Source organism: Eriocheir sinensis, chromosome 22, assembly GCF_024679095.1.
Source record: "Eriocheir sinensis breed Jianghai 21 chromosome 22, ASM2467909v1, whole genome shotgun sequence".
NCBI classification, from domain to species: Eukaryota; Metazoa; Arthropoda; class Malacostraca; order Decapoda; family Varunidae; genus Eriocheir; species Eriocheir sinensis.
Genome location: NC_066530.1, coordinates 11,804,522 through 11,831,116, shown reverse-complemented (window position 1 = coordinate 11,831,116; position 26,595 = coordinate 11,804,522). Strand labels below are relative to the sequence as shown.

Below are 26,595 nucleotides of genomic sequence, written 5' to 3'. Positions count from 1 at the left end.
AAGGAAATAGGAAAGGGAGAGGGGAAAGAGAGATCACAGGAGCATATGAGAAAAAGAGCAAGGGATTAGAAATAGGGAGAAATAGGAAAGGAAATAGGAAAGGGAGAGGGGAAAGAGAGATCACAGGAGCATATGAGAAAAAGAGCAAGGGATTAGAAATAGGGAGAAATAGGAAAGGAAATAGAAAGAGAGAAGGGAAAGAGAGATCAGAGGAGCATATGAGAAAGAGAGTAAGGGATTAGAGGGAAGAGGAGAATACGGAAGGGAGGGAGAGAGCGAATCCAGAGAAAAGAAAGGAAGGGGACCAGATCGAGTCGGGACCGGTGACTGCGCGCGCACGGGGGGACCACTCAGCGACCCCACCCACCCATCCACAAACACGGACGGACAGGCGGACAGTAGTAGTTCAGCTGAGTGCGTTGCGAGGGCGTCTGGTCACAGTTCTTGCAAGCTCTAGACCCACGCACCCTCCCTTTGTTACTCCCCTATACCTGGACCTTTCCGAAGAGCCGACATGGTGAGTAAGGAGGAGTTTGTTGACGCGGATCTCAGGTCGCGTTCGGGGGGCTTACCGTCGCTCGCGTGTGTGTTTATATTTAGCCGACGCGCTCACACATAAGAAAATTCCGGTAAAAACGATGGTAGGGGAGAAGCGCTGTGACGCCACCCAGTCTTGTTGTGGGAGGGGATAACTGTGGGAAGGATAAAAGATAGATATGGAGAGGTAGATATGAGATAGGTATTAGATATGACCTGAAGGATTTACATAAGAAATCTCTGGTAAAAACGATGGTAGGGGAGATGACCCGCTGTGACGCCGCCCAGTCTTGATGTGAGAGGGGCGGACTGTACGAGGGGTGACAGATAGATAGATATAAAGAGATGGAGATAGGTATATAGATAGATGTAAAATATATGTAGCTGGTTGACTCTTTTATGATGAAACGCAAGCGAGCTAATCTTAATCAACGGGAGAGGGGTGGACTGCTAAAGGGGTAACATAGACAGAGATATATAGATATGCAGAGATAGATAGGAGACAGGTAGACAAATGGACTATGTAACTGTCTGACTGTAATAAGATAGCTGTTTTTAGGTTGGTGTACTTGGAAAACTGTCCTTAGATAGCTGACTACGTAGATAGCCGTACTTAGAACTGTACTTAAGATAGCTGAATGTGTGTGTGTGTAGTCTTACTTATATCTGTATTTAGGGAGCTGACTATTCGCTTAGCTGTACTATTTGCCTTGCGATGGTTAAGGGGCAAATTTTCCGTGGATCTTCCGTCGAACCACGATTTCCGCTGGCGTGGTTCTCATATTTCCGTGGTTCTCTGACGAGTCCACGATCTGCCAAAGCTACGGTAGATTTCACCGAAGGACGACGGTATTACTAACCATCATCAGCAGCAGCAATAACAAAAAACAAATGAGAACCTCGCTAGTGGAAATCGTGGTTTGACTGAAGATCCACGGAAAATTTGCCCAGTGTAATAGTCCCTTACGCTGATATTGTATAGGCTTCTGAAACTCTCTATAATACAAGGGTTACTGTTGAAAGTGTTAAGGGTATAAAGATATCGTGTTACCACCATTTCATAGCTGCTGGAAAGTGTAGAAGGGTCCAGAGCAGTAGTTCTCACTGTTTTAAAGTGGCGTATCTCTTTGGAAACGTCTAGACCTGCAGTTCCCATCTACTTTAAAGTGACTGAGCTCTTTGATCTCGTTTAAAGCAGAGGTTCTCATTCATTTCCAAGTGATAAACCACTTCGAAAACGTCCTGATCAGCACCTCTTTTTCATTTTTAAGTGGTATACCTCTGTAGGAACGTCTATAACAGTAGTCTTTTTTATCTACATTAAAGTAACAAATCTCTTTGGAAATGTTGATATCACCAGTTATTATCTATTTTCAAGTGACAGACCTCATTTGTAGTGTCTATAACAGTAGTTCTTATCCATTTCAAAGTGACAAATCTCATTGGAAAATGTCAATATCAGCATTTTCCATCTATTATCAAGCGCATACCTCGTGGGAAATCTGATGAAAGCCATGGGCCCATACCCCTTTGGTTTCCATCAATGGGAATCGAATGTTTTGTTACCTGGCGGCAGTAATTCACTTAATACTCACATTTACTTCCCTTCAGACAGCTAAAAATCCTATACATGACATATATATTTTACAGAAAGAATGAAACTAATGTAAACGCCTATTTTTTTTTTTTTTTTTTTTTTTTGTCTTTAATTGACTTATCTACATTACAGCCAGATATAAGTCCTTCATAATAATAGCATTCCCATTTTACAGTGAGAATAAAACTGGTGGAAACATTTTACATTTTCGAGCGTCAGTTTCACGCCCCCTCGCAGCTTAGGCAAGGCGGCGCGCAGGGGAGGGAGGATAATGTTTCATCCGGTCTTTCTTTTATGGCGTGATTATACGTTGTTAAGGGCCGGCTCTGTTTTGTGCCTCATAATAAGCACAGTGAGGGCCATAGCCGTACACGAGGGCGGCACTGGCTGTGAGGTATACTGGGAGACCTTAGTTCGTATCCTCCTGCCTACGTCTTAAACACCTTCAGGAGGGGAGCATTAAGACACCTCTCCCTCCTATCTCCTCTCTCCCTCCGCCTCTGTTTCGAGCTCTTTTCCCTCACGATTTGCAGGAGCAGTGCCCCCCGTAATCGACCCCCCTTTCGGCCACCTCTTCGGATTCTTTACAGGAGCAGCAAGTAGCGGGCTTTTTTTTTATTATTGTTTCCTTTTTTTGTGCCCTTGTGCTGTCTCCTTTGCTGTAAAAAAAAAAATATGGACTTTTTGTTTCCTCTCTTTTTTGCGCCCTTGAGCTGCCTCCTTTTCTGTCAACAACAATGAAGAAGGTATTTAAAGGAGCGTTGGCAGTTCAGGTTCTAGTCTTTGGGTGGTTCTACTGTAGTCTTCTTTGGGCTCACAGCTGGACGATGTTTTGGGCTTATTGTACAACATCACCCAAAACTAGCCTTAATGTGTGGTGCGAAGGATGGCATGATGATTACTATGATGCATGCTGTCTGACCAACCGCTTATCTCGGTAGGGTTGGTGAGCGTGTTTATCCGTCGAGGGCGTTACTGTTTTAATAAGCAAATCAGCGCCACCAATGAATGCCAACATCCGTCGACATCTGTTCGCCACCTGCCGCACCGACACGTATCATATAGCATCGTCCATTGTGCCAGTGTGCTGCTTCCTTGCCGAGGCGACCAAGGTCTAGATTCTTTAGACACTAGACTTTGAGGGTCACTATCTTTCTCGAAATGTACACCACTGAGTGCCGGAAATCGAACCCGGGCCTTCTGAGTAGAAGTTGAGGTAACATGCCAGCTGAGCTACTGATGAGCTAAACGGTTACCGTGCCAGAGGCCACTTCTGCGACACTTATCCTGACACCCTCGCCCCACTGTGGGCATGAAGGAAAGATGACCCCGCTCATACTTGTGGTAGCTGGTAAGGCTTTTAACTGACCCAGAATGGCACAGACCGTGTGTATATACATCAGAGAAGCCACAATAACAGCTGTCCCGACTTCTATTCTGAAGACCCTGGATTTGATTCCCGGCCCCCAGATGTGTACATTTCGAGATTTTTAACTGGGCTATTGCAGTTTTTCTGAAAGTAATTCTTTGTCTTTCTCATGCTCTCACTCCTTCCACTCTCTCCAGCCACACATTGTTATAAAGGTAGTTTTGGGGCTACTGTACCTACTCCCTTGGTGACATGCGTGTGGCGCTGTACGTGACGCTTCGACAGTGTTGCCAAATGATGATGTTGGAATCCACGAGAGAGAGAGAGAGAGAGAGAGAGAGAGAGAGAGAGAGAGAGAGAGAGAGAGAGAGAGAGAGAGAGAGAGAGAGAGAGAGAGAGAGAGAGAGAGAGAGAGAGAATATCCTAACACCCTAACACCTTCTGCCGGTAACTAAACACATCAAAGCCCCTCCCTATGCCCCATCACACACACACGAGGGAGCATCAATACCATTACTGAGAGCACTACCGGAGCTGTCCAATCGAGGGTTTCGCCCCGGCACTATCGATTTTCCATAGATGGGCGTCTGGAGGCGCCTGATAAAGCACGGATATTGATTTCCACGCATACATATTTCATTCTTTCTGGGGGCGACTGAGGAAGCACTAACAGGAAAGCGCCAATAGAAAACACTGATAAAAAAGCACTTATTCGTTATGGAGTCAAAGCAATGAGGGACAAATAAAGAAAACAATAAAACACTAATTTGCTCTGAGGTCACACTGATAAAAACATAAATAAAGACAACTTATAAACCACTATTTCGTTCTTGAGTCACACTGATAAAAACATAAATAAAGACAACTTATAAACCTCTATTTCGTTCTTGAGTCACACTGATAAAAACATAAATAAAGACAACTTATAAACCACTATTTCGTTCTTGAGTCACACTGATAAAAACATAAATAAAGACAACTTATAAACCACTATTTCGTTCTTGAGTCACATTGATAAAAACATAAATAAAGACAACTTATAAACCACTATTTCGTTCTTGAGTCAAACTAATAAAGAACACTAATAAGAGAGACTAATAAAGCACTTAATTCCTTCTATAGTCGCAGTTATTCGTTCTGGAGGCGACTGATGAAGCAAGTGTATATATTGATTTCAACAACGCATATATATTTCATTCGCTTGGGCCGCCTTCCGTATACGAGCTAACATTGCCTAGATAAGTTTTTTTTTTCTTTTGTTCATCTGTCAATGTTTTCTGCATGGGCTTAATTTTACATAGATCATTCTTTTTTTCTTTCTCTGATTTGTTGTTTTCTGTATGAGCATAAGTTACACAGCTCAGTTTTATTTTATTTATTTAACCTGTTATGTTTTATGTATGGGTTTAAGTTACATAGATAAGTTTTTTTCTTTCTTTATGTTTTTTTTTTTGTATGAGCTTAAGTTACATATACCTAGATCCATTTTTTTTCCTTTCTTTAATTTGTCATGTTTCCTGATGTCGTTACGTGGGCTGGTATGAATCATTCCTTTGGGTCCATCTTCCTCTGTACGACCCAAGTTGCATAGATCAGTTTCGTTATGTCATGTTTTCCGATACCGTTACGTTGGCTAGATATAATTCATGCCTTCCGTGTATGTACGAACTTGAGCTGGGTAAATCTGTTCTTTTTTTTGTTGATTTGTCATGTTTTCTGATAGTTACAAAGGCTACATATGAATCACTCGTTTGGGTCTGACCTCCGTGTACGAGATTGCTGTATAGATCAGTTGGTTTTGTCGATTTGTCATGTTTTCTGATAGTCAAAATAGTCTGCATTTGAATCATTCGTTTCGGTTTGACCTCCGTGTACGAGACAGCTATATAGATCAGTTGGTTTTGTCGATTTGTCATGATATCTGATGTTACATACGTGTTGTTGGGTATGAATCGTATCCCTTCACCGTGCCTGCAATATGACGCACTGCGGGGGCTGTTTCTATGGGGTGACAAGTGATCATTAAACCAGGAGACAGATTGTGACCTTTACTTCTGACGGCAGCATGGCTCGTACCCTCAGGCATTTTCGTCAGACTATCACTAGGCTCATAAAACTACCTCTGAAAATACCCAGAACAACCTCTACGGAAGTATGGTAAAGCTGGGGGCATACACTCTTGGTTGGGGGCATACAGTCATTAGTTAAAGTTGGGGACATACAGTCATTAGTTAAAGTTGGGGGCATACAGTCAATAGTTAAAGTTGGGGACATACAGTCATTAGTTAAAGTTGGGGGCATACAGTCAATAGTTAAAGTTGGGGACATACAGTCATTAGTTGGGGGTATACAGTCATTAGTTAAAGTTGGGGATACAGTCATTAGTTAAAGTTAGTATACAGTCAATAGTTAAAGTTGGGGACATACAGTCATTAGTTAAAGTTGGGGGCATACAGTCATTAGTTAAAGTTGGGGGCATACAGTCATTAGTTAAAGTTGGGGGCATACAGTCATTAGTTAAAGTTGGGGGCATACAGTCATTAGTTAAAGTTGGGGGCATACAGTCATTAGTTAAAGTTGGGGGTATACAGTCATTAGTTAAAGTTGGGGGCATACAGTCATTAGTTAAAGTTAGCATACAGTCATTAGTTAAAGTTAGCATACAGTCATTAGTTAAAGTTAGGGGCATACAGTCATTAGTTAAAGTTGGGGCATACAGTCATTAGTTAAAGTTGGGGCATACAGTCATTAGTTAAAGTTAGTATACAGTCATTAGTTAAAGTTAGTATACAGTCATTAGTTAAAGTTGGGGGCATACAGTCATTAGTTAAAGTTGGGGGCATACAGTCATTAGTTAAAGTTGGGGCATACAGTCATTAGTTAAAGTTGGGGGCATACAGTCATTAGTTAAAGTTGGGGGCATACAGTCATTAGTTAAAGTTGGGGGCATACAGTCATTAGTTAAAGTTAGCATACAGTCATTAGTTAAAGTTGGGGGCATACAGTCATTAGTTAAAGTTGGGGGCATACACTCATTAGTTAAAGTTGGGGGCATACAGTCTTAGCTGGGAGCATACAGTCATTAGTTAAAGTTGGGGGCATACAGTCTTAGTTGGGGGTATACAGTCATTAGTTAAAGTTGGGGGCATACAGTCATTAGTTAAAGTTGGGGGCATACAGTCATTAGTTAAAGTTGGGGGCATACAGTCATTAGTTAAAGTTAGTATACAGTCATTAGTTAAAGTTTGGGGCATACAGTCATTAGTTAAAGTTGGGGGCATACAGTCATTAGTTAAAGTTGGGGGCATACAGTCATTAGTTAAAGTTAGGGCATACAGTCATTAGTTAAAGTTAGCATACAGTCATTAGTTGGGGGTATACAGTCATTAGTTAAAGAGTCATTAGTTAAAGTTGGGGGCATACAGTCATTAGTTAAAGTTGGGGGCATACAGTCTTAGTTGGGGGTATACAGTCATTAGTTAAAGTTGGGGGCATACAGTCTTAGTTGGGGGCATACAGTCATTAGTTAAAGTTGGGGGCATACAGTCATTAGTTAAAGTTGGGGGCATACAGTCTTAGTTGGGGGTATACAGTCATTAGTTAAAGTTGGGGGCATACAGTCTTAGTTGGGGGCATACAGTCATTAGTTAAAGTTGGGGGCATACAGTCTTAGCTGGGAGCATACAGTCATTAGTTAAAGTTAGCATACAGTCATTAGTTAAAGTATACAGTCATTAGTTAAAGTTGGGGGCATACAGTCATTAGTTAAAGTAGGGGGAATACAGTCATTAGTTAAAGATGGCCGCATACAGTCATTAGTTAAAGTTGGGGGTATACAGTCATTAGTTAAAGTTGGGGGCATACAGTCTTAGTTGGGGGTATACAGTCATTAGTTAAAGCTGGGGGCATACAGCCTTAGTTAGGGGTATACAGTCATTAGTTAAAGTTGGGGGCATACAGTCTTAGTTGGGGGCATACAGTCATTAGTTAAAGTTGGGGGCATACAGTCATTAGTTAAAGTTGGGGGCATACAGTCATTAGTTAAAGTTGGGGGCATACAGTCTTAGTTGGGGGTATACAGTCATTAATTAAAGTTGGGGGCATACAGTCATTAGTTAAAGTTGGGGGCATACAGTCTTAGTTGGGGGCATACAGTCATTAGTAGAGTTGGAGGCATACACTATAGCTACATGTGTCCTCGGTGTGAAAGCCTTGACGAATATGGGTGTGCAAGCCCTGAAATGTTTGGGAATGCGGACGTCCGGTGTTGTGTACGGGGCCGAGTGGGAGTGGACAGGCGGCAGTCCTCGGAAATAGTTGTCTTAAGTGGATCGTTGATCAATACGTTGGGTTGGTAGGGACAGAGCGACGCTGTTGGGTGGTTGTCAGGCAGGAGGGCTGGTGCACACACACACACACACACACTAACACATACACACCACACCACACGCACACACCACACGCACACACATTCGTTCTGCTTCCTGCTAGACAAGCTATAAGGGTTCACACACCTCGCTGTATGAATGGGTAAAAACTGGATTGATTAATTTATCGATTGAAAATGCACCAAGGAGAAAGGGAAAGGGAACTGCATGCCATCTCAACCTACACGAGTTATAAATAAAGATTCAGCCATTGTACAAAAGTAGAGAAATAGAAATACGGAAACAGAGTGCTGGGAAATACGAAGAGATTGAAGGCTGGGCGTTGTCAAGCGTAAAAAAACGAGGCAAAGGTTGAGAAATATAGAAAAAGAAAAAACGTTAACTCAGTGCTAGGAAATATAGGGTTTTGTCCAACGTAAAAACATGGATATAAAAATAGAAAAAAGGAACTTGGTGCTCGGAAATGCGAAAACAATGAAGGGCGAGTCTTGTCAAGGGTAAAAACAAGTTAGGCTAAATACATGAAGAAAAGGAAACTGAGGGCTAAGAACTAAATAAAAAAAAAGAAGGCGGTAAGGAATGGGGGTTGTCAATGGGTGTAAAGATAGTAAAATAACGGAAACAGTGCTGGGAAAGAGGAAGCCAGTGACGGGTGAGTCTTGTATAAGTAAAAACAAGATACAAACAGAAAAATAACGGAAACTTAGCGCTGGGAAAGAGGAAGCCAGTAACGGGTGAGTCTTGCATAAGTAAAAACAAGATACAAACAGAAAAATAACGGAAACTTAGCGCTGGGAAAGAGGAAGCCAGTAACGGGTGAGTCTTGCATAAGTAAAAACAAGATACAAACAGAAAAATAACGGAAACTTAGCGCTGGGAAAGAGGAAGCCAGTGAAGGGTGAGTTTTGTATAAGTAAAAACAAGATACAAACAGAAAAATAACGGAAACTTAGCGCTGGGAAAGAGGAAGCCAGTGAAGGGTGAGTCTTGTATAAGTAAAAACAAGATACAAACAGAAAAATAACGGAAACTTAGCGCTGGGAAAGAGGAAGCCAGTAACGGGTGAGTCTTGCATAAGTAAAAACAAGATACAAACAGAAAAATAACGGAAACTTAGCGCTGGGAAAGAGGAAGCCAGTGAAGGGTGAGTTTTGTATAAGGAAAAACAAAGATACAAACAAAAAAAAAAGGGAATTCGGTGCTAGGGAGTGCAGAGAGGGTAAAGGGTGAGTCTTGTATAAAGCAGAAACAAGAATATAAGGATAGAAAAAGAAAACGGGAAGTGGGAGCCAGGAGATACGAGGCTAGTAAAGAATGGGCGTTGTCAAAATTATAAAGAAACCCATAAACTGAGGAAGAAAATATCAACTCGAGACAAGGGAATGCAAAGAGGGTAGAAGATGAGGCTTGTGTAAAGTAAGAAAAATAAATAAATAAAAAAAAGGTATAAACATGACAACACTGAATGCAAGCGCTAGGAAATAAAGACAGTATAGGGCGTGCAAATCCCCTCAAAGCGAGAAAAATGAAAAAAAATCATCACTCACGCAAACCATTTCATTATATATATCAACGCATTTGTGATCAGTTTATGCATCATCTATTTTTGGGATTTATATCATGGCAAAAATTTGGCCCGTCGCTGGTGCACGGTAAAGCCACAAATTTGGCCCGTCGCTGGCACACGGTAAAGCCACATATTTGGCCCGTCGCTGGTACACGGTAAAGCCACAAATTTGGCCCGTCGCTGGTACACAGTAAGACCACAAATTTGGTCCGTCGCTGGTACACGGCAAAGCCACAAATTTGGCCCGTCGCTGGTACACGGTAAAGCCACAAATTTGGCCCGTCGCTGGTACACGGTAAAGCCACAAATTTGGCCCGTCGCTGGTACACAGTAAGACCACAAATTTGGTCCGTCGCTGGTACACGGTAAAGCCACAAATTTGGCCCGTCGCTGGTACACGGTAAAGCCACAAATTTGGCCCGTCGCTGGTACACAGTAAGACCACAAATTTTGCCCGTCGCTGGTACACGTAAAGCCACAAATTTGGCCCGTCGCTGGTACACGTAAAGCCACAAATTTGGCCCGTCGCTGGTACACGTAAAGCCACAAATTTGGCCCGTCGCTGGTACACGTAAAGCCACAAATTTGGCCCGTCGCTGGTACACGTAAAGCCACAAATTAGGCCGTCGCTGGTACACGGTAAAGCCACAAATTTGGCCCGTCGCTGGTACACGGTAAAGCCACAAATTTGGCCCGTCGCTGGTACACGGTAAAGCCACAAATTTGGCCTGTCGCTGGTACACGGTAAAGCCACAAATTTGGCCGGTCCCTGGTACACGGTAAAGCCACAAATTTGGCCCGTCGCTGGTACACGGTAAAGCCACAAATTTGGCCCGTCGCTGGTACACGGTAAAGCCACAAATTTGGCCCGTCGCTGGTACACGGTAAAGCCACAAATTTGGCCCGTCGCTGGTACACGGTAAAGCCACAAATTTGGCCCGTCGCTGGTACACGGTAAAGCCACAAATTTGGCCCGTCCCTGGTACACGGTAAAGCCACAAATTTGGCCCGTCGCTGGTACACGGTAAAGCCACAAATTTGGCCCGTCGCTGGTACACGGTAAAGCCACAAATTTGGCCCGTCGCTGGTACACGGTAAAGCCACAAATTTGGCCCGTCGCTGGCACACGGTAAAGCCACAAATTTGGCCCGTCGCTGGTACCGGGTCAGAAAAAGAAACGGGAGCTCAGGGTAAAGGGTGTCTTGTTAAAGGTAAAAACAGAAAATACAAGGTCACAATCATTTACCCCTATTTACATGTTTTCGCCATTCGTTTAGATAAAAGTATTCTTCCTCTTTCCTTTCCCTTCTTTATCTCTCTCCTTTATGTCCCTCTTTACTATCATACACACGGCACTGAGCGGGTTTTTCTGTCTCCTTTCTGTGTTACCCTTAGACTGTAAAAAAATAAGTAAGGTTACCGTGCCGCACCCTCTCTCCGCCCTTCTTCGTTTTCTCTTCCCTCGGCCCAATTTCACGGCTTCAGCAGGATGGAGTTCAAGTCTGGCGTTAGCTCGCGTTGGTGTCTGAGTAATCTAAACCCTCCCTTCCTCATCCTTCTCTCGTTACTTCGCTTTTTCCTTGCCCCAATTTCACGCCTTCAGGACCTCGGAGTCGGTGGCTTCAGGTTGTGTTGTATGCGAAAGCCAGACCCGTACTTCTTCCTCCTACTCTCATTTCCACTCTTTCCTTCCCTCACGACTCTCTCCTTTGATTTCCACTTTCCTTCCTTGGTCCAATTTCACGCATTCAGGACCTCGGAGTCTGTGGCTTCAGGTTATATTGTATGCGAAAGCCAGACCTGTACTTCTTCCTCCTATTCTCATTCCCACTCTTTCCTTCCCTCACGACTCTCCCCTTTGAATTCCACTTTCCTTCCTTGGCCCAATTTCACGCCTTCAGGACCTCGGTGTCGGTGGCTTCAGGTTATGTTGTATGCGAAAGCCAGACCCGTACTTCTGCTTCCTCCTAGCTCTCATTTCCACTCTTTCCTTCCCTCACGACTCTTTCCTTTGATTTCCACTTTCCTTCCTTGGTCCAATTTCACGCCTTCAGGACCTCGGAGTCGGTGGCTTCAGATTTATTGTATGCGAAAGCCAGACCCGAACTTCTTCCTCCTACTCTCATTTCCACTATTTTCTTCCCTCTCTGCTCTCTCCTTCTTTAATTTCCACTTTCCTTCCTTGGTCCAATTTCACGCCTTCAGGACCTCGGAGTCGGTGGCTTCAGATTTATTGTATGCGAAAGCCAGACCCGTACTTCTTCCTCCTATTCTCATTCCCACTCTGTCCTTCCCTCACGACTCTTTCCTTTGATTTCCACTTTCCTTCCTTGGTCCAATTTCACGCTTTCAGGATGGGGTTTGAGTCTGGTCTTATGGTGGTTTTTGAGTAAGATAAACCCTCACTGCCTCCTTTTTTTCATTCCCCTTCTTTCCTTCCCTCCCTACTTCAGCTTCCTTTTATTTCCACTCTCTCTCCTTGGCTCAGTTTCACGCCTTCAGTACCCAGGAGTTCCGAGTCTTGTTTTGGCTTAACCGTCTCATATTCCTTCTCCTTTTCTTCTTATTCTTTCCTTCTTTCACTTTCTCCTCGTTCTTTCTTTTTCACTTCTTCCTCCTTTCACTCCCATACTTTTTCATTCCCTCACTTCCTCCTCCATTCATTTCTCTCTTTCCCTCCCTCACTTAATCCTCCATTCATTCTCTCTTTCCTTCCTTCACTTCTTCCTCCATTCATTCTCTCTTCCCTTCCTTCACTTCTTCCTCCATTCATTCTCTCTTTCCTTCCTTCACTTCTTCCTCCATTCATTCTCTCTTCCCTTCCTTCACTTCTTCCTCCATTCATTCTCTCTTCCCTTCCTTCACTTCTTCCTCCTCTTTTCTTTCCCACTCTCTTGATCTTCCTTTCCTTCTTTCATTCCCACTCTTTCTCTGGCCCAGTTAATTCTTCCGCCTATCATTCCCACTCTCTTTCCCCCACTTCTTTCTCCTCCTTTCATTTCCACTCTTTCCGTCCTTCACTACTTCCTCCTCCTCCTTTCATTCATTCTCTCCCCTTGGCCCAGTTCGAGTCAGTGGGTAGTGATGGTGATGGTGTCGGTGGTGTAGGAGTGACCTCGACCCTCACTTCGTCCCACTGTTTTCATTCCCTCACTACTACCTCCTCCTTCCATTCCCATTCTTTGTCTTGGCGCAGTTCAACATCTGCAGCCGGGAGTCAAGACGGTCGGTGGGTGGTGTTGGTGTACGAGTATTACCTCGGCTCAGTCATGCCGAATCAATACCCTCTCTGGGCAGGGGTCATTACTCGCTCCCCGCTCCGCCATGCCTCCCCGCCAAGACTATGCCAGGCGAACATACTGGAAGGGAGAGAGAGAGAGAGAGAGAGAGAGAGAGGGTGGGGGGGGGTAGCAAAGGGTAAAGGAAGGGGGCGATCGGGGTCAGTAACCTTTATTTTTTCTCCCTTTCTCTGTCTTGTTTATTTATTTCGTATATGTTTTATGAGACAGTCGCAGCAACCCCTCATATTTTCTGTCTCTCTGTCATTCATTTTGTATAATAGGTTGTATGGGAAGTTCGTATTGTATGGGCTTATGTGACATCTCAGAGGCTATATATCTTACGTCTTTGATAAAATTCTTACTTTCAACCTTTTTCGCTCTTTCTCTCCCTCTTTCTTGGATTCGTTTGTCTAATGTTTTACGAGAAGGCAGTATGGTATTGATCTTGGGGAAGTCTCAGAGGCTATATTCTGACTAGTTTGATATAATTCTCACCTCCAACCCTTTTCGCTCTTTCTCTCCCTCTCTCTTGGATTCGTTTGTCTAATGTTTTACGAGAAGGCAGTATGGTATTGATCTTGGGGAAGTCTCCGAGGCTATGTTCTGACTTGCTTGATATAATTCTCACAACCCTTTTCTCTCTTTCTCTCCCTCTCTCTTGGATTCGTTTCTCTAATGTTGTATGAGAAGGCAGTATGGTATTGATCTTGGGAAAGTCTGACTCTCTGGGGCTATATTTTCTTATTGTTCACGAATTTATGAATTATTTGACATATTTCGTGTTGTTCTGCTTTTTCATATGGTTTTCTTACTTATTTCATATATTTCTTACTTTTTCGTTTGTTTCTTATTAATTTCATATATATTTTTTCCACATAATTCATATATTTTTAGCTGTTTTATATATTTCCTACTTCTTTCATTTATTTCCTATTTTATATATTTCTTACCTTTTTCATGTATCTCACTATTTCACGTCTTTCTTTCTTATTCCGTATATTTTTCACTTCCTTTTATTTCATTTATTTCTTATTTGTTCCATATATATCCAGCTTGGCCCATATATTCTACTATCACATATTTCTAACTTATTTCACACTTATCGCCTATATTTCTTTCCTTCAACTTTTCCCTCTCGTTCGTCTTCCTCCCTCGCTACAGACTGATTGGTTTTGACGGGCTGGGAGCTCGATAGGGATACATTTCTCAGTAATCCCATCTATAATTCTTAGTTAGGGGCCACCTCTCGATCTTTTCCTCTATTTCTTTCTCTTCGATCCATTTCTGCTCAGTGATTCCAGATATGATTCTTACCCACGACTTTCTTTCCCTCTTTCTCTCTTATTTCCTATTCTTGGAGATCGTGTTTCCTAAGTTTTAAGAGTGAATAGCCTAGTTACCATTGTTTGAGAGCTTCGTAGGGATGATTTCAAGTACCTATACTGTATAATTCGATGTGTGATTCTTATAACTTGAAGGAAGTGTAAGAGTTTGTCCTGTTTTTTTTCTTCGTTCTTGTCTTCAGGAAACAATGTGAGTGAGGGATTGTTATGTTTGGAACCCACGTAGCCGTATTGTTTTGGTGCAAGTGTAGTGTATTGAGTAAAAGGCAGACCGTGTTTTGACTCCTCTCTCTCAAAATTTCAGCTTGGTCGGATAAATGGGAGATGCCCTTTAACGTAGACAAGTGCCAGGTCCTTCAAGTTGGAACAAAAAATAAGAAGTTCGATTACGAAATACGCGGCGTTAAACTCACAAGTGTTCAATGCGTTAAGGATCTGGGGATTAAAATCGCATCAAACCTCAAATTCTCACATCAATGCATCGATGCAGCAAATAAAGCGAACAGAATGTTGGGCTTCATTAAAAGAAACTTTTTATTCAAAAATAAAGATGTAATACTTCCGCTCTACAATAGTTTAGTCAGACCCCACTTGGAATATGCGGTACAGTTTTGGTCTCCCCACCATGCAAAGGACATTGCTAAACTAGAAGGTGTTCAGCGTCGAACAACAAAAATGATCCCTTCCTTGCGCAACAAATCCTACGAAGAAAGGCTTTCCACCCTTAACATGTTCTCTCTTGAGAAACGTCGCCTCCGAGGAAAACTGATCGAATGTTTTAAAATACTTAATGGTTTCACGAATGTAGACATATCAAAATTGTTTATGATCGATGACACTTTGCGAACGAGGAACAATGGCACAAAACTCAAATGTAGACAAGTAAATTCAGACTGCACCAAATTTTTCTTCACCAACGTTGTAGTGCGAGAATGGAATAAGCTCCCACCATCAGTGGTCCAGTGTAACACGATTGACTCCTTCCTTCGTCACTTCCTTGAACTTAATATTAGCTAGAGTAGAAAAGCAACGTTTTGGAGCCATCTGATTAATGTAAAATCACTTAGATTTAAGGACAGCCCACCTAGTCTGGACCATGGGGTCTGTGTGGTCTGATTTTCTATGTAAATCTATGTAAATCTCTCTCTCTCTCTCTCTCTCTCTCTCTCTCTCTCTCTCCTGATATACGCCTGACATTCTCTGTTTGGTCAGGCTTTCTATAATTCACGCTGCCCTTCCCTCCCACCACCACCACCAATACGGTGTTTAATAATAACAGTCCTCCCACCACCACCACCAACACCAGTACTAATGTAAATCCCGAGCATGCATTGTCTAACTTTGAAATAAAACCCGATGAAGTCCTTAAAGCCCTCAAATCACTTAAAACAAATAAAAGTCCTGGACCTGACAAAGTATATCCAACTCTGCTGAAAGAAACAAAGAGCGAAATACTCTCCTCCCTCACAACCGTATTCAATATGTCCTTGCGACAAGGCATTGTCCCTTCAGATTGGAAAAAGGCTAACGTGACACCGATTTTTAAGAAAGGAGACAAAAAAGTACCAGGTAATTACAGGCCCATTAGTCTAACTTCGGTTGTAGGTAAGCTACTTGAGGGCATAATTAGAGACAAAATTGTGAGTTACCTTGAAAGCCACTCATTAATTGGGGACTCACAACATGGCTTCCGAAACAAAAGATCCTGCCTATCAAATCTATTAACCTTTATAACGACCTCTTCACTGTTTATGACGTAACCAAATCACTGGACGTAGTCTATCTTGATTTCAGAAAGCGTTTGATAAAGTCCCGCATCATAAATTACTTTACAAATTAAAACAAATAGGTATTGACGGTCAGGTAAACCAATGGATCGCGAATTGGTTGAGCAACAGACAACAAAGAGTAGTGATTGACGGATTTAACTCAGAGTGGGCGCCTGTCACTAGTGGCGTCCTCAGGGCTCAGTTCTTGGCCCAGTGCTCTTCATTATTTACATCAACGACGTGGATGTTGGACCCAATAACCGCATTAGTAACTTTGCAGACGACACAAGATTGGTAACTCGGTTCTCACTGACGAAGACAGGCAAAGCCTCCAAGAGGATTTGCACAAAATTTCAGCTTGGTCGGATAGATGGGAGATGCCCTTTAACGTAGACAAGTGCCAGGTCCTTCAAGTTGGAACGAGGAATAAAAAGTTTGATTACGAAATGCGCGGCGTTAAACTCAAAAGCGTTCAATGCGTCAAGGACTTGGGGTCAAAATCGCGTCAAACCTCAAATTCTCACAGCAATGCATCGATGCAGCAAATAAAGCGAACAGAATGTTGGGCTTCATTAAAAGAAACTTTTTATTTAAGAATAAAGATGTAATACTCCCGCTCTACAACAGTTTAGTCAGACCCCACTTGGAATATGCGGTACAGTTTTGGTCTCCTCACCATGCAAAGGATATTGCTAAATTAGAAGGTGTTCAGCGTCGGGCAACGAAAATTATCCCTTCCTTGCGCAACAAATCCTACGAAGAAAGGCTTTCTACCCTTAACATGTTCTCTCTTGAGAAACGTCGCCTCCGAGGAAAACTGATCGAATGTTTTAAAATACTTAATGGTTTCACGAATGTAGACAGATCAACATTGTTTATGATCGATGACACTTTGCGCACGAGGAACAATGGCGTAAAACTCAGATGTAGACAAGTAAATTCAGACTGCACCAAATTTTTCTTCACCAACGTTGTAGTGCGAGAATGGAATAAGCTTCCACCGTCAGTGGTCCAGTGTAACACGATTGACTCCTTCAAAAATAAGCTCGACCGTCACTTCCTTCAACTTAATATCAACTAGAGTAGAAATGCAACGTTTTGGAGTCTTCTGATTAATGTAAAATCACTTAGGTTTAAGGACAGACCACCAAGTCTGGACCATGGGGTCTGTGTGGTCTGATTTTCTATGTAAATCTATCTATGTAAATCTTCCTCCCCTCCCCTCCCCACCTCTCTACCTCTACTCCTCCCTTCCCTTCCTCTCTCCCTCTACCCCTCCCTTCCCTTCCTCTCTCCCTCTACCCCTCCCTTCCCTTCCTCTCTCCCTCCCTTTCCTCTCTCTTGACTCTCCCTATTCTTCATCCTCTTTCCCTTCCCTTCCTTTCTCTCTCCCTCCATGGACTTGAGAGGGAATAAAGGAAGGCCACGAGAGAGAGAGAGAGAGAGAGAGAGAGAGAGAGAGAGCGAGAGAGAGAGAGAGAGGGGGGGGGGGGGCAGACAGACAGACGGGTGGTGGTGGGGATGGGCAGCACAAACATCGATGAGGAGCGACACGTGTTTTTAAGAGAAGCTTTTATTCGTTTGCACGCGAGAAATAAAAGAGAGGGAGGGATGGTGATGACGATGGCTGTGTGTGTGTGTGTGTGTGTGTGTGCGTGCGTGTGCGTGTGTGTGTGTGTGTGTGTGTGTGTGTGTGGTAAACCAGTAGTAAGCAGTAATATCTTGGTGATAGTCTTTTATTTTACTTTTTTACCTACACAACTTATAAAAGAAACCTTAAGTAATGATCTTGATACATTATATACACGCTTGTAAGTGAATTTGTGGTCGGTAGATCTATATTTCTGCCTACCTGTACATCTCTCTCTGTTTGCGGTATGGTACTCGCACTGTGTTAATGTTTCAGTGCCTTTCTGTGTTCATGTTACCAGTAGCGGGCTTTTTTTTTTATTGTTGTATCCTTTTTTTGTGCCCTTGTGCTGTCTCCTTTGCTGTAAAAAAAAATGGGATGGAAAATGTGATAACAGGTGTAACGTCTCAAGAGCGAAACAAGGAATAGCCCGCCCCTAGACTTTTATCTCGTGTCCAAAAGGCCGTATAGAAGAATTTTCAGTCATTTACCTAGCCATTCTTCCTCTGCAGAGTTGGACGTAAAATCCCATTAATCTTAGTTATCGGGAGCCGACTATTGTAACCCCGACTCGCACTAAAATTCACTTCTTGTTTTCCCTGAGTGAGTTTTTTAACACTAGCGTTGACATTGCGTAACTGGAGCTATATATAGTGTCTGCATATCTCCTTTATCACTTTTTAACCTTCTCCTTCACTAACACTCGCTCCATCTTGCAGCGTGAGTGTATCAGCGTCAGGCGGGCGTACATATGTCTCTTGGTAGCTCTAAATACTACCTTATTCTCTCTCTCTCTCTCTCTCTCTCTCTCTCTCTCTCTCTCTCTCTCTCTCTCTCTCTCTCTCTCTCTCTCTCTCACGTTTTTATCCGTCTCCTTAACTTACACGCACTTCCATCTTCCAGCGTGAGTATATCAGCATCCATGTGGGGCAGGCGGGCATATAAATGTCTCTTGGTAGTTCTAAATACTGCCTGATTAGCTCTCTCTAACCTCTCTCTTTCTAACCATCTTCCTAACTCTCACTCCATCTTCCAGTGTGAGTATATCAGCATCCATGTGGGGCAGGCGGGCGTATAAATGTCTCTTGGTAGTTCTAAATACTGCCTGATTAGCTCTCTCTAACCTCTCTCTTTCTAACCATCTCCTTCACTAACTCTCACTCCGTCTTCCAGCGTGAGTGTATCAGCATCCATGTGGGGCAGGCGGGCGTACAGATGGGCAATGCCTGCTGGGAGCTGTACTGCCTCGAGCACGGCATCGCTCCGGACGGCACGATGCCCTCCGACAAGACCGTGGGCGAGGGCGACGACTCCTTCACCACCTTCTTCAGCGAGACGGGGGGCGGCAAGCACGTCCCCAGGGCTGTCTTTGTGGACCTTGAACCCTCCGTGATAGGTAGGTTATTGTATCTACGTAGACTGAGACATTGCGATAAGATGTGAGAAGACTGAGGTATTGTATCTATGGAGACTAATCTATGCAGACTGAGGTGTCGCGATAGGTTGTGAGGGGAAGACAGGTATTGTATCTACGTAGACTGAGGTATTGCGATAGGTTATGAGGGGAAGACAGGTATGGTATCTACGTAGACTGAGGTATTGCGAAAGGTTATGAGGGGAAGACAGGTATGGTATCTACGTAGACAGAGGTATTGCGATAAGATTATGAGGGGAAGACAGGTATGGTATCAACGTAGACTGAGGCATTGCGATAAGATTATGAGGGGAAGACTGAGGTATTGTATCTACGTAAGTATGCGATAGATTGTGAGGGCTAGAGTGAGTTAGTATTGTATCTAAGAACGTGATAGGTTGTGAGGGTTAAAGTGAGTTATTGCATCTAAGAATGTGATAGGTTGTGAAGGGTAGGCAGTGAGATATTATAGCTTAGGATGTGATAGGTAGTATTGCTTGGATTGGAAGGAGAAAGGTATGGGGCATTGGGTAAGTGGAAGGAAGAAAGACAAAGTGTAATGCAGTTTGAAGGAAAGGAAGGGAAATTAGGTAAGTGGAAGAAGAGGTTAAGCATGGCGAGTCTGGAAGGAGAGAAAGGAGAGTAAAGTAACATTGGAAGGGGGGAAGGAAAGTCAGATAGATTTGGAGGAATATGATGAAAGTGGGGTCAATTTAGGAGACAAGGAAGAAAGTAAAGTAGATTTGGAAGAATATGATGAAAGTGTGGTCAATTTAGGAGACAAGGAAGAAAGTAAAGTAGATTTGGAAGAATATGATGAAAGTGGGGTCAATTTAGGAGACAAGAAAGAAAGTAAAGTAGATTTGGAAGAGAAGGAAGGAAAGGGAGAGGGAAAGTATAGTAGATGTGGAAGGTGAAGAAGAAGAGTAAAGAAAGTTTGGAGAGGTAGAGGGAAAGCCAAGGTAGTTTTAAATAGGTACTTCAAGCTTCCTTACCGGTTGGATCTTTAGGTTGGTATTATAAGACACCTTCGCTTCTCACATCAGCTATTTCTAAAGGTCAAAGAGGGGGTCAATCGGGTTCTAATGAGTGTTTCTTTAGGTTCATGGTACAGAAGAAGGGTCACACTACCACCAGGGTCATAAAACTACTCCTGGAAATGCCCACAACTCCTACGAAAGCCTTGTCAAATATGTGTTCTTGGGCGACGAAATGTTTTATAATGCGACCCACAGTCACCTCAAACTTCAAAATGCACTTGGATTCTTTGTTGGTTGATCCTCTAAGTTAGCTAGACATTATGTATGCTACTTCTCTACTGCTATGTTTCCTTTATCCTTAGTTCTGTCTTAGATTCGTCAGGGTTACAGAGTTTATAATTATAGTATTTGTACTTTTCCAGCTCTACCTATTGCAATAATATCTTTGTCTGTAATCCTCTATAATTATTCTTTGTTCAATCTGTAGTCTCATTGTTTTGACATAGCTAAAGTTCAGGAGCTGCTATTATGATGTGTTGAAAATCATGACAATCATAATAATATTTCCAGTCATCTCATCATTAACCGTGTAGCAGCGACGGGCCAAATTTGTGCCATGATTTAAACCCCCCAAAATGGATGATACATAAACTGATCACAAATGGTTTGATATATATGTATTATGAAATGGTGTGTGTGAGTGATGATTTTTTCTCATTTTTCTCGCTTAGAGGGACCATTAAGAAACATGATCCTCGCTGCTACCGGGTTAAATCTAAACTATAATTTAGTAGCCATCTCTCCAATCTGTAACCTTTTCCCCAACAGATTGGGTCTGAAAAGGAGTGTACAGACAACTCTTATATTTCCATAGTAATCTCTCAACAGTAAAGCTGCAGTGTATTTTTCTCTCTAATCAGAACATTCCCCCAACAGATGAGGTCAGAACAGGAGCATACAGACAGTTGTTCCACCCTGAGCAGCTCATCACCGGGAAGGAGGACGCTGCCAACAACTACGCTCGTGGCCACTACACCATTGGCAAGGAAATTGTGGACATTGTGCTGGACAGGACCCGTAGGCTGGCTGATCAGTGCACGGGCCTACAGGTGGGTCAGATTGGCCTTTTTTTTAAGTAAAGAAGACAGCTCAAGGGAAAAAGAAGGAAGAAACAAAATATCCCATTGGTGCTGCTCCTGCAAATAGTGGACAGCGAGAGATTCCAAAAGAGAGAGTCAGAATTGTTTGGAGAGGTGCAGATGACATTATTTTTGTAAAGCCTTTCGGAGCTTCTGCCTAAGTGTAGGCTTTGAACTGGACAAACATTAATTATTCAGCCCTGTTCTGCTAATATATATGGGAGTATTGATATGAATGTTAAAAGTTGAGCAGTTTTATTATCAGAACCAAGAGTACATAGGGAAAGATCTCACTTGGAGTGGGAACAGTTTTCTTCACAATAATCTTCACTCACAATACACATGCTAAACAGGCTGCAGTGGCTCAAAATACCAGCTGACTGTGTTCTGTAATGCCTTATTAACTGTTCCATCTCATTGTTCTGCATCATACTGTGGTGACAATACCAGGTGACTCCGTTTTGTTATGATTTAATGATACACGCTCGCATCTGACTGTTGTATCATACTGTATTGACACACTCCAGCTCATGTCTTTTTATTTCCGCAGGGATTCCTGGTGTTCCACTCCTTCGGCGGCGGCACAGGCTCAGGCTTCACTTCCCTCTTGATGGAGCGCCTCTCCGTGGACTATGGCAAGAAGAGCAAGCTGGAGTTCGCCATCTACCCGGCTCCCCAAGTGAGAGTGTGATGGTGTCTGCAATGAAGGGATGCAGTGTGGTATTTGCTGCCATTTAGAAGTTCATTGACATTACAGACCTTATTTGATATTCGCCAGCATGTGTTGGTTCAGGGAAGTGAATGTCCTCGCCTTGAAAAGTCTAGTAACTACTGCATTGAATGGGTTGGTGTCAGAAAGAACATATTGCTTTAAAGAACCAGAAATGAAGAGATGAACAGGAGATGGCGCAAGAGGTGTAAAATGCATAGTGGTGGGATGGATAGAGCAAGGATCACTGAGGTGGTATGGACATACAGTTATGAAGAAGAGTGATTTTGTGAGGAGGGAGTGTGAGGCAAAGTAAAGGGTGGGTGGTAGGGAAACATTAGAAAGGTGAACTGACAGGACAGGACAGGAATATGTATATAAAGGAGAAGCGGGCCAATGGTGTGTGAATTTTATGAAAAGGAAGTGTAGGAACAGAGAGAACTGGAGGCTACCATGGCCACTCCCACAAGATGGGGGAAGAAACAGGCCAGCAGTACTATAGAGTAAAGCAAAGTTAGGGGCATATACTTAGCTGCATTGTGTCAGTGCTCCTCTCAGTCTCTATGGCCCTTGAGCCTCTGGTTGGTAAGAACCCATTCCTTTAATACACTGGGCCAGTATGAAATCTAGGTTACCACAGTTTACCTTCCCCAGGTTTCTTAAGTTATCCACTTATTGACCAGCCTGGAAGAGAGAATAAACAGCCAACAGGGCTGTCCACCAACTGCCCAAGCCAGGGTCAAACCTAGACCTGTGAATTTATAACTATAAATCCACAGGCCCAGGTTCGAATCCCAGCCCGGGCAGTCTGCATTCAGCTCACCTAACTTTTCGTTCTTCCTTTTGAGCAGGTCCATAAATGGGTACCTGGGGAAAGCTGTGAAAGGTAAACTGTGGTAACCAGGATGTCATCTGCCCTGTGTTCCTGGATAAGGGTTATTTCCATAGAGTTGAAGATGAGCACAGAGGCCACACACAGCTTAAGTGCATGCACCCAACTTTACATTTACCTTGCCAATCACTAGACCACAGAGGGGCTGCTGAACTACAGATACATACATATAACCAACCAGTCAAGGGAGCACATGCCAGGGGGTGCATAGCCTTATCCACCCAACTCCCCAGGGTTTCCCCCTGAGCAATTTTCCATGCAGGTGCCCTTCCTATCCCTAATAACTCATGACAAGATCCATCAACTTGCTCATTCCACAAGCTTTGTGGGTAACCCACAATGCTCAAATTGACTCACGAAGTTCAAAGTGCCCACATGTAGAACCCTCTCTCTGAAGCCTCACCTCAGGCTGGTTTCACAGGTGAGGACCCCTTTAGCACCACCCAGCTATTCCAAAACATATATAGGGGCTGGGAGATGCTTTCAGATATACTTATTTTCAGGAACAGGACTTTCACTAACCTTTTCATGCTTTACAGGTGGCTACAGCAGTGGTGGAGCCCTACAATGCCATCCTGACAACACACACGACCCTGGAACACTCTGAATGTGCCTTCATGGTGGACAACGAAGCCATCTACGACATCTGCCGCCGCAACATGAACATCGAGCGACCCACCTACACCAACCTCAACCGTCTCATCGGCCAGGTTGTGTCCTCCATCACAGCATCCCTGAGGTAGGCTGCATCTGGGAGTGAGGAAAAGCATGCTCTAAAATTGCCCTCTCTCTCCATCTATGTAAATACAAAATATAACCTATCCCTTCCTTTCCCCTTTCATGCTTTCAATAATGTCAACGATACAGGCTGTCAAGTGTGATGTCTTAACCAATTTTTTTTATCCCGGCAGGTTTGATGGGGCCCTAAATGTTGACCTAACAGAGTTCCAGACCAACTTGGTGCCCTACCCAAGGATCCACTTCCCTCTGGTGACCTATGCGCCCGTCATCTCAGCAGAGAAGGCTTACCATGAGCAGATTTCAGTTGCAGAGATCACTAATGCCTGCTTTGAGCCTGCCAATCAGGTATGTATCCTTGCAATGGTATTATCTATCTAGTGTTCTGATGCAATGAACCCTTTGGGATCCTCCCTTGATTAAAGAGTCTAGCTTTGCCTGTTGATAAACTTTGTCTTGCCAACATGCACACCCTATCCCACTTCTTCCTTCCATGTTTTCCTCAGTGCTGTCAAACCACATCACAGGTAGTCTCTCTACCACTTCTGTTCTTCTATTCGACTCTCATAAACTCTCCTCACAAAGTCTCTAAACTGTTTTCTCTTAACATGTCCAAACCACGTCAATGAATTACACTTTACCCATTCCACCAATTCTCATCCATAACACTTCTCTTCATCATTCTTATCACATGCTCCACATACTCTCCTAAAGTATCTCAATGTATTTCCCAACTAATTTACATAATATTACTTAGCAGAAAAATCTGACCTAACAGGACCTTAAAACTTTTTCAACAACCTGCACTTCTCTTCCAAGCATCTGTTAATAACATTCCATGACCTACACCTTTGTCAAGCATTTGAATCCTTCCCTTATTACTGCCTCTATCACCAGATGGTCAAGTGTGACCCACGCCACGGCAAGTACATGGCTTGTTGTCTGCTCTACCGAGGGGATGTTGTGCCCAAGGACGTCAATGCTGCCATCGCCACCATCAAGACTAAACGCACCATCCAGTTTGTGGATTGGTGCCCCACTGGCTTCAAGGTGAGACTCCTAAGCTTGTGTCAACTCAGACCTAAATATCAATTCCTGTAACAGTAATGATTTGATTCTGCCCTAAATATCAACTCCTATGACAATATCAGTTTAATAACACACATAGTATTGAATTTGATAAACACAATAAGATGTCTAGACTTCTATGTATTGTGCATTTTTATACATTATTTACCTAATTTTTGGTTTATTATTTAATACACAGTAAACTCATGACTTCTAAGAATAATATGCACAATTTGCTTCCAGTACTGATCTCTACAACAGACTTTGCTACATTATTTGGTATTTTCATTTGATAATCATAAGCCAAGAAACTCCATGTACAAGCTTCCTTCAGTGAACTAACTGGCTCCCATCTCCCTCAGGTGGGCATCAACTACCAGCCGCCCACCGTCGTCCCCGGCGCAGACTTGGCCAAGGTGGCACGAGCTGTTTGCATGCTCTCCAACACCACCGCCATCGCCGAGGCCTGGGGACGCTTGGACCACAAGTTTGATCTCATGTATGCCAAGAGAGCCTTTGTGCACTGGTACGTCGGGGAGGGCATGGAGGAAGGAGAGTTTTCCGAGGCACGAGAGGACTTGGCGGCTCTGGAGAAGGACTACGAGGAGGTGGCCCTCGACAGTGCATTGGATGATGAGGAGGAAGCCGAGGAGGAGATGTAACATGGAGGGAGACACAAGGAAGATATGTAACAAAGACTCAAGCAAAGAGATGAAGATTAAACAAAGACAAAAAAGAAATGATGGAGCAAAAACACAGATGAAAAGGAGAATTTACTGTCATGACACCCAAGGAAAAAAGCTGTGATAGAGGTGATGTAACAGACACAAGCGAGGAAGAGATGCATCACAGAAATAAACAGTGAAGAGGAAAAGATATGACAGACAACCAAGGAAGATGAGGATATACAGCAGAGACCCGAGCAGCATAAGAAGAGCTCTCTAACATCCCAACTAACACATTTCTATCCCTGCCTGCTTCATGAAGATATTCCCTTCACCCAAACACTGCACCCTAGCTGATGAAGGGGGTCTAAGAAGAGATGAATAAGAAGCAACATAGGGAGATGTTTCTACCACTACCATCCCTAGTACATTCTTCCGTCCCTCCCTGAGTCAGAACTTTGGATGACGAGGAAATTCAGTGCAAGATATAACATGGAGAGCTAACCAATGCAAGCAGGTGTTGTCTTCACCACCACAACCAACACCACTGACACAGTCCTCCCTCCCTCCCTGCTTCATGGAGATGTCGTCACTCAGCCACATCTACTTTAGGTTACCCAAACACCCTTGTTGCTAATGCTTAAGTGCACTGCAGGGAGGGGGCTGTGAATGGTCAGTGGTGTCAACATTCCACATGAAATGATTAACGTTACACAGTGGCAGAGAAGGAAAATTACTATCGAAGTATTTGTACTTTGATATAAGAGACAAAATCAGAACTCAGCATTAGGTTGCAGGCAAAAATGTCAATCAGCCTTACTTTAAAATCATGACTCTGTAGCTCTTTTCCACAAGGCAAGTCACATGAGGTAGGGGGAAGGGAGTGATTGAGTTGGGGATAAAAAGTCAGGGTAGGAGAGTGAATTAGGTTGCAGGCAAAAATGTCAATCAGCCTTACTTCAAAATCATGACTCTGGAGCTCTTTTCCACAAGGCAAGTCACATGAGGTAGGGGGAAGGGAGTGATTGAGTTGGGGATAAAAAGTCAGGGTAGGAGAGTGAAAAATGAACTTGCGGGAAGTGAGAATGAAATGACAGGGGAGGAGAGTAACTGCCTTGTGAAAAGGGGCCACAAATCACAATTGATCAATATTTTTTTGTTTACAATTGTACACTTGCCCCCTGTCTGCTTACCCACCCAGCTAATTTCAGATGCACTTCCTTCCAAACATGGAGGACAGTTCCTCAGTAAGATACACTTCAGAAAATCAACAGAGCCCTGAACATGAAACTGAAATACATTAAGAAGCTTTAAGGCAAAAAATGTATTGAATGCATGCAAGAAAAGCTAGGAAGGAGGGGTTGACTGGGTGAGATAACTTGTGTGTACATCAGCCCTCAAGCTCTAAAAGTCCCACCAAGTTTGCTGCTCTTCTCTTTCTAGCAAAGGAAATGTATGAATCACTGTGTAACTCTAATGGCTACAAATGCACAGAAAAAAGCTACTGAA

The 26,595-nt window shown here is 43.3% G+C and overlaps 1 protein-coding gene across 2 annotated transcripts; it reads left to right on the top strand.

Annotated features, from left to right (window-relative positions):
- Positions 1 to 336: 336 nt before the first annotated feature.
- LOC127002061 (tubulin alpha-1 chain-like) lies at positions 337 to 26,595 on the top strand. 2 transcript variants are annotated; one of them, XR_007755685.1, is made up of 9 exons: positions 337 to 517; positions 18,655 to 18,877; positions 20,812 to 20,984; positions 21,565 to 21,693; positions 23,155 to 23,354; positions 23,527 to 23,701; positions 24,251 to 24,403; positions 24,784 to 25,955; positions 26,094 to 26,595. XR_007755685.1 is itself a non-coding variant. In XM_050867438.1 (8 exons), exons 1-8 carry the CDS (start codon positions 515 to 517, stop codon positions 25,081 to 25,083), a joined length of 1,356 nt encoding a protein of 451 aa, XP_050723395.1. In that variant the 5' UTR covers positions 337 to 514; the 3' UTR covers positions 25,084 to 26,595. The 2 variants fall into 2 exon arrangements, 1 of the variants encoding a protein (XP_050723395.1); XM_050867438.1 differs by having other exon boundaries at positions 24,784 to 26,595.

Excerpts from the sequence above, each read along its gene's own strand:
- LOC127002061 (XM_050867438.1), top strand. Across the intron at positions 18,878-20,811 it reads CCTTGAACCCTCCGTGATAG|ATGAGGTCAGAACAGGAGCA; the intron begins GTAGGTTATTGT and ends TTCCCCCAACAG. Across the intron at positions 23,355-23,526 it reads TCCATCACAGCATCCCTGAG|GTTTGATGGGGCCCTAAATG; the intron begins GTAGGCTGCATC and ends TTATCCCGGCAG.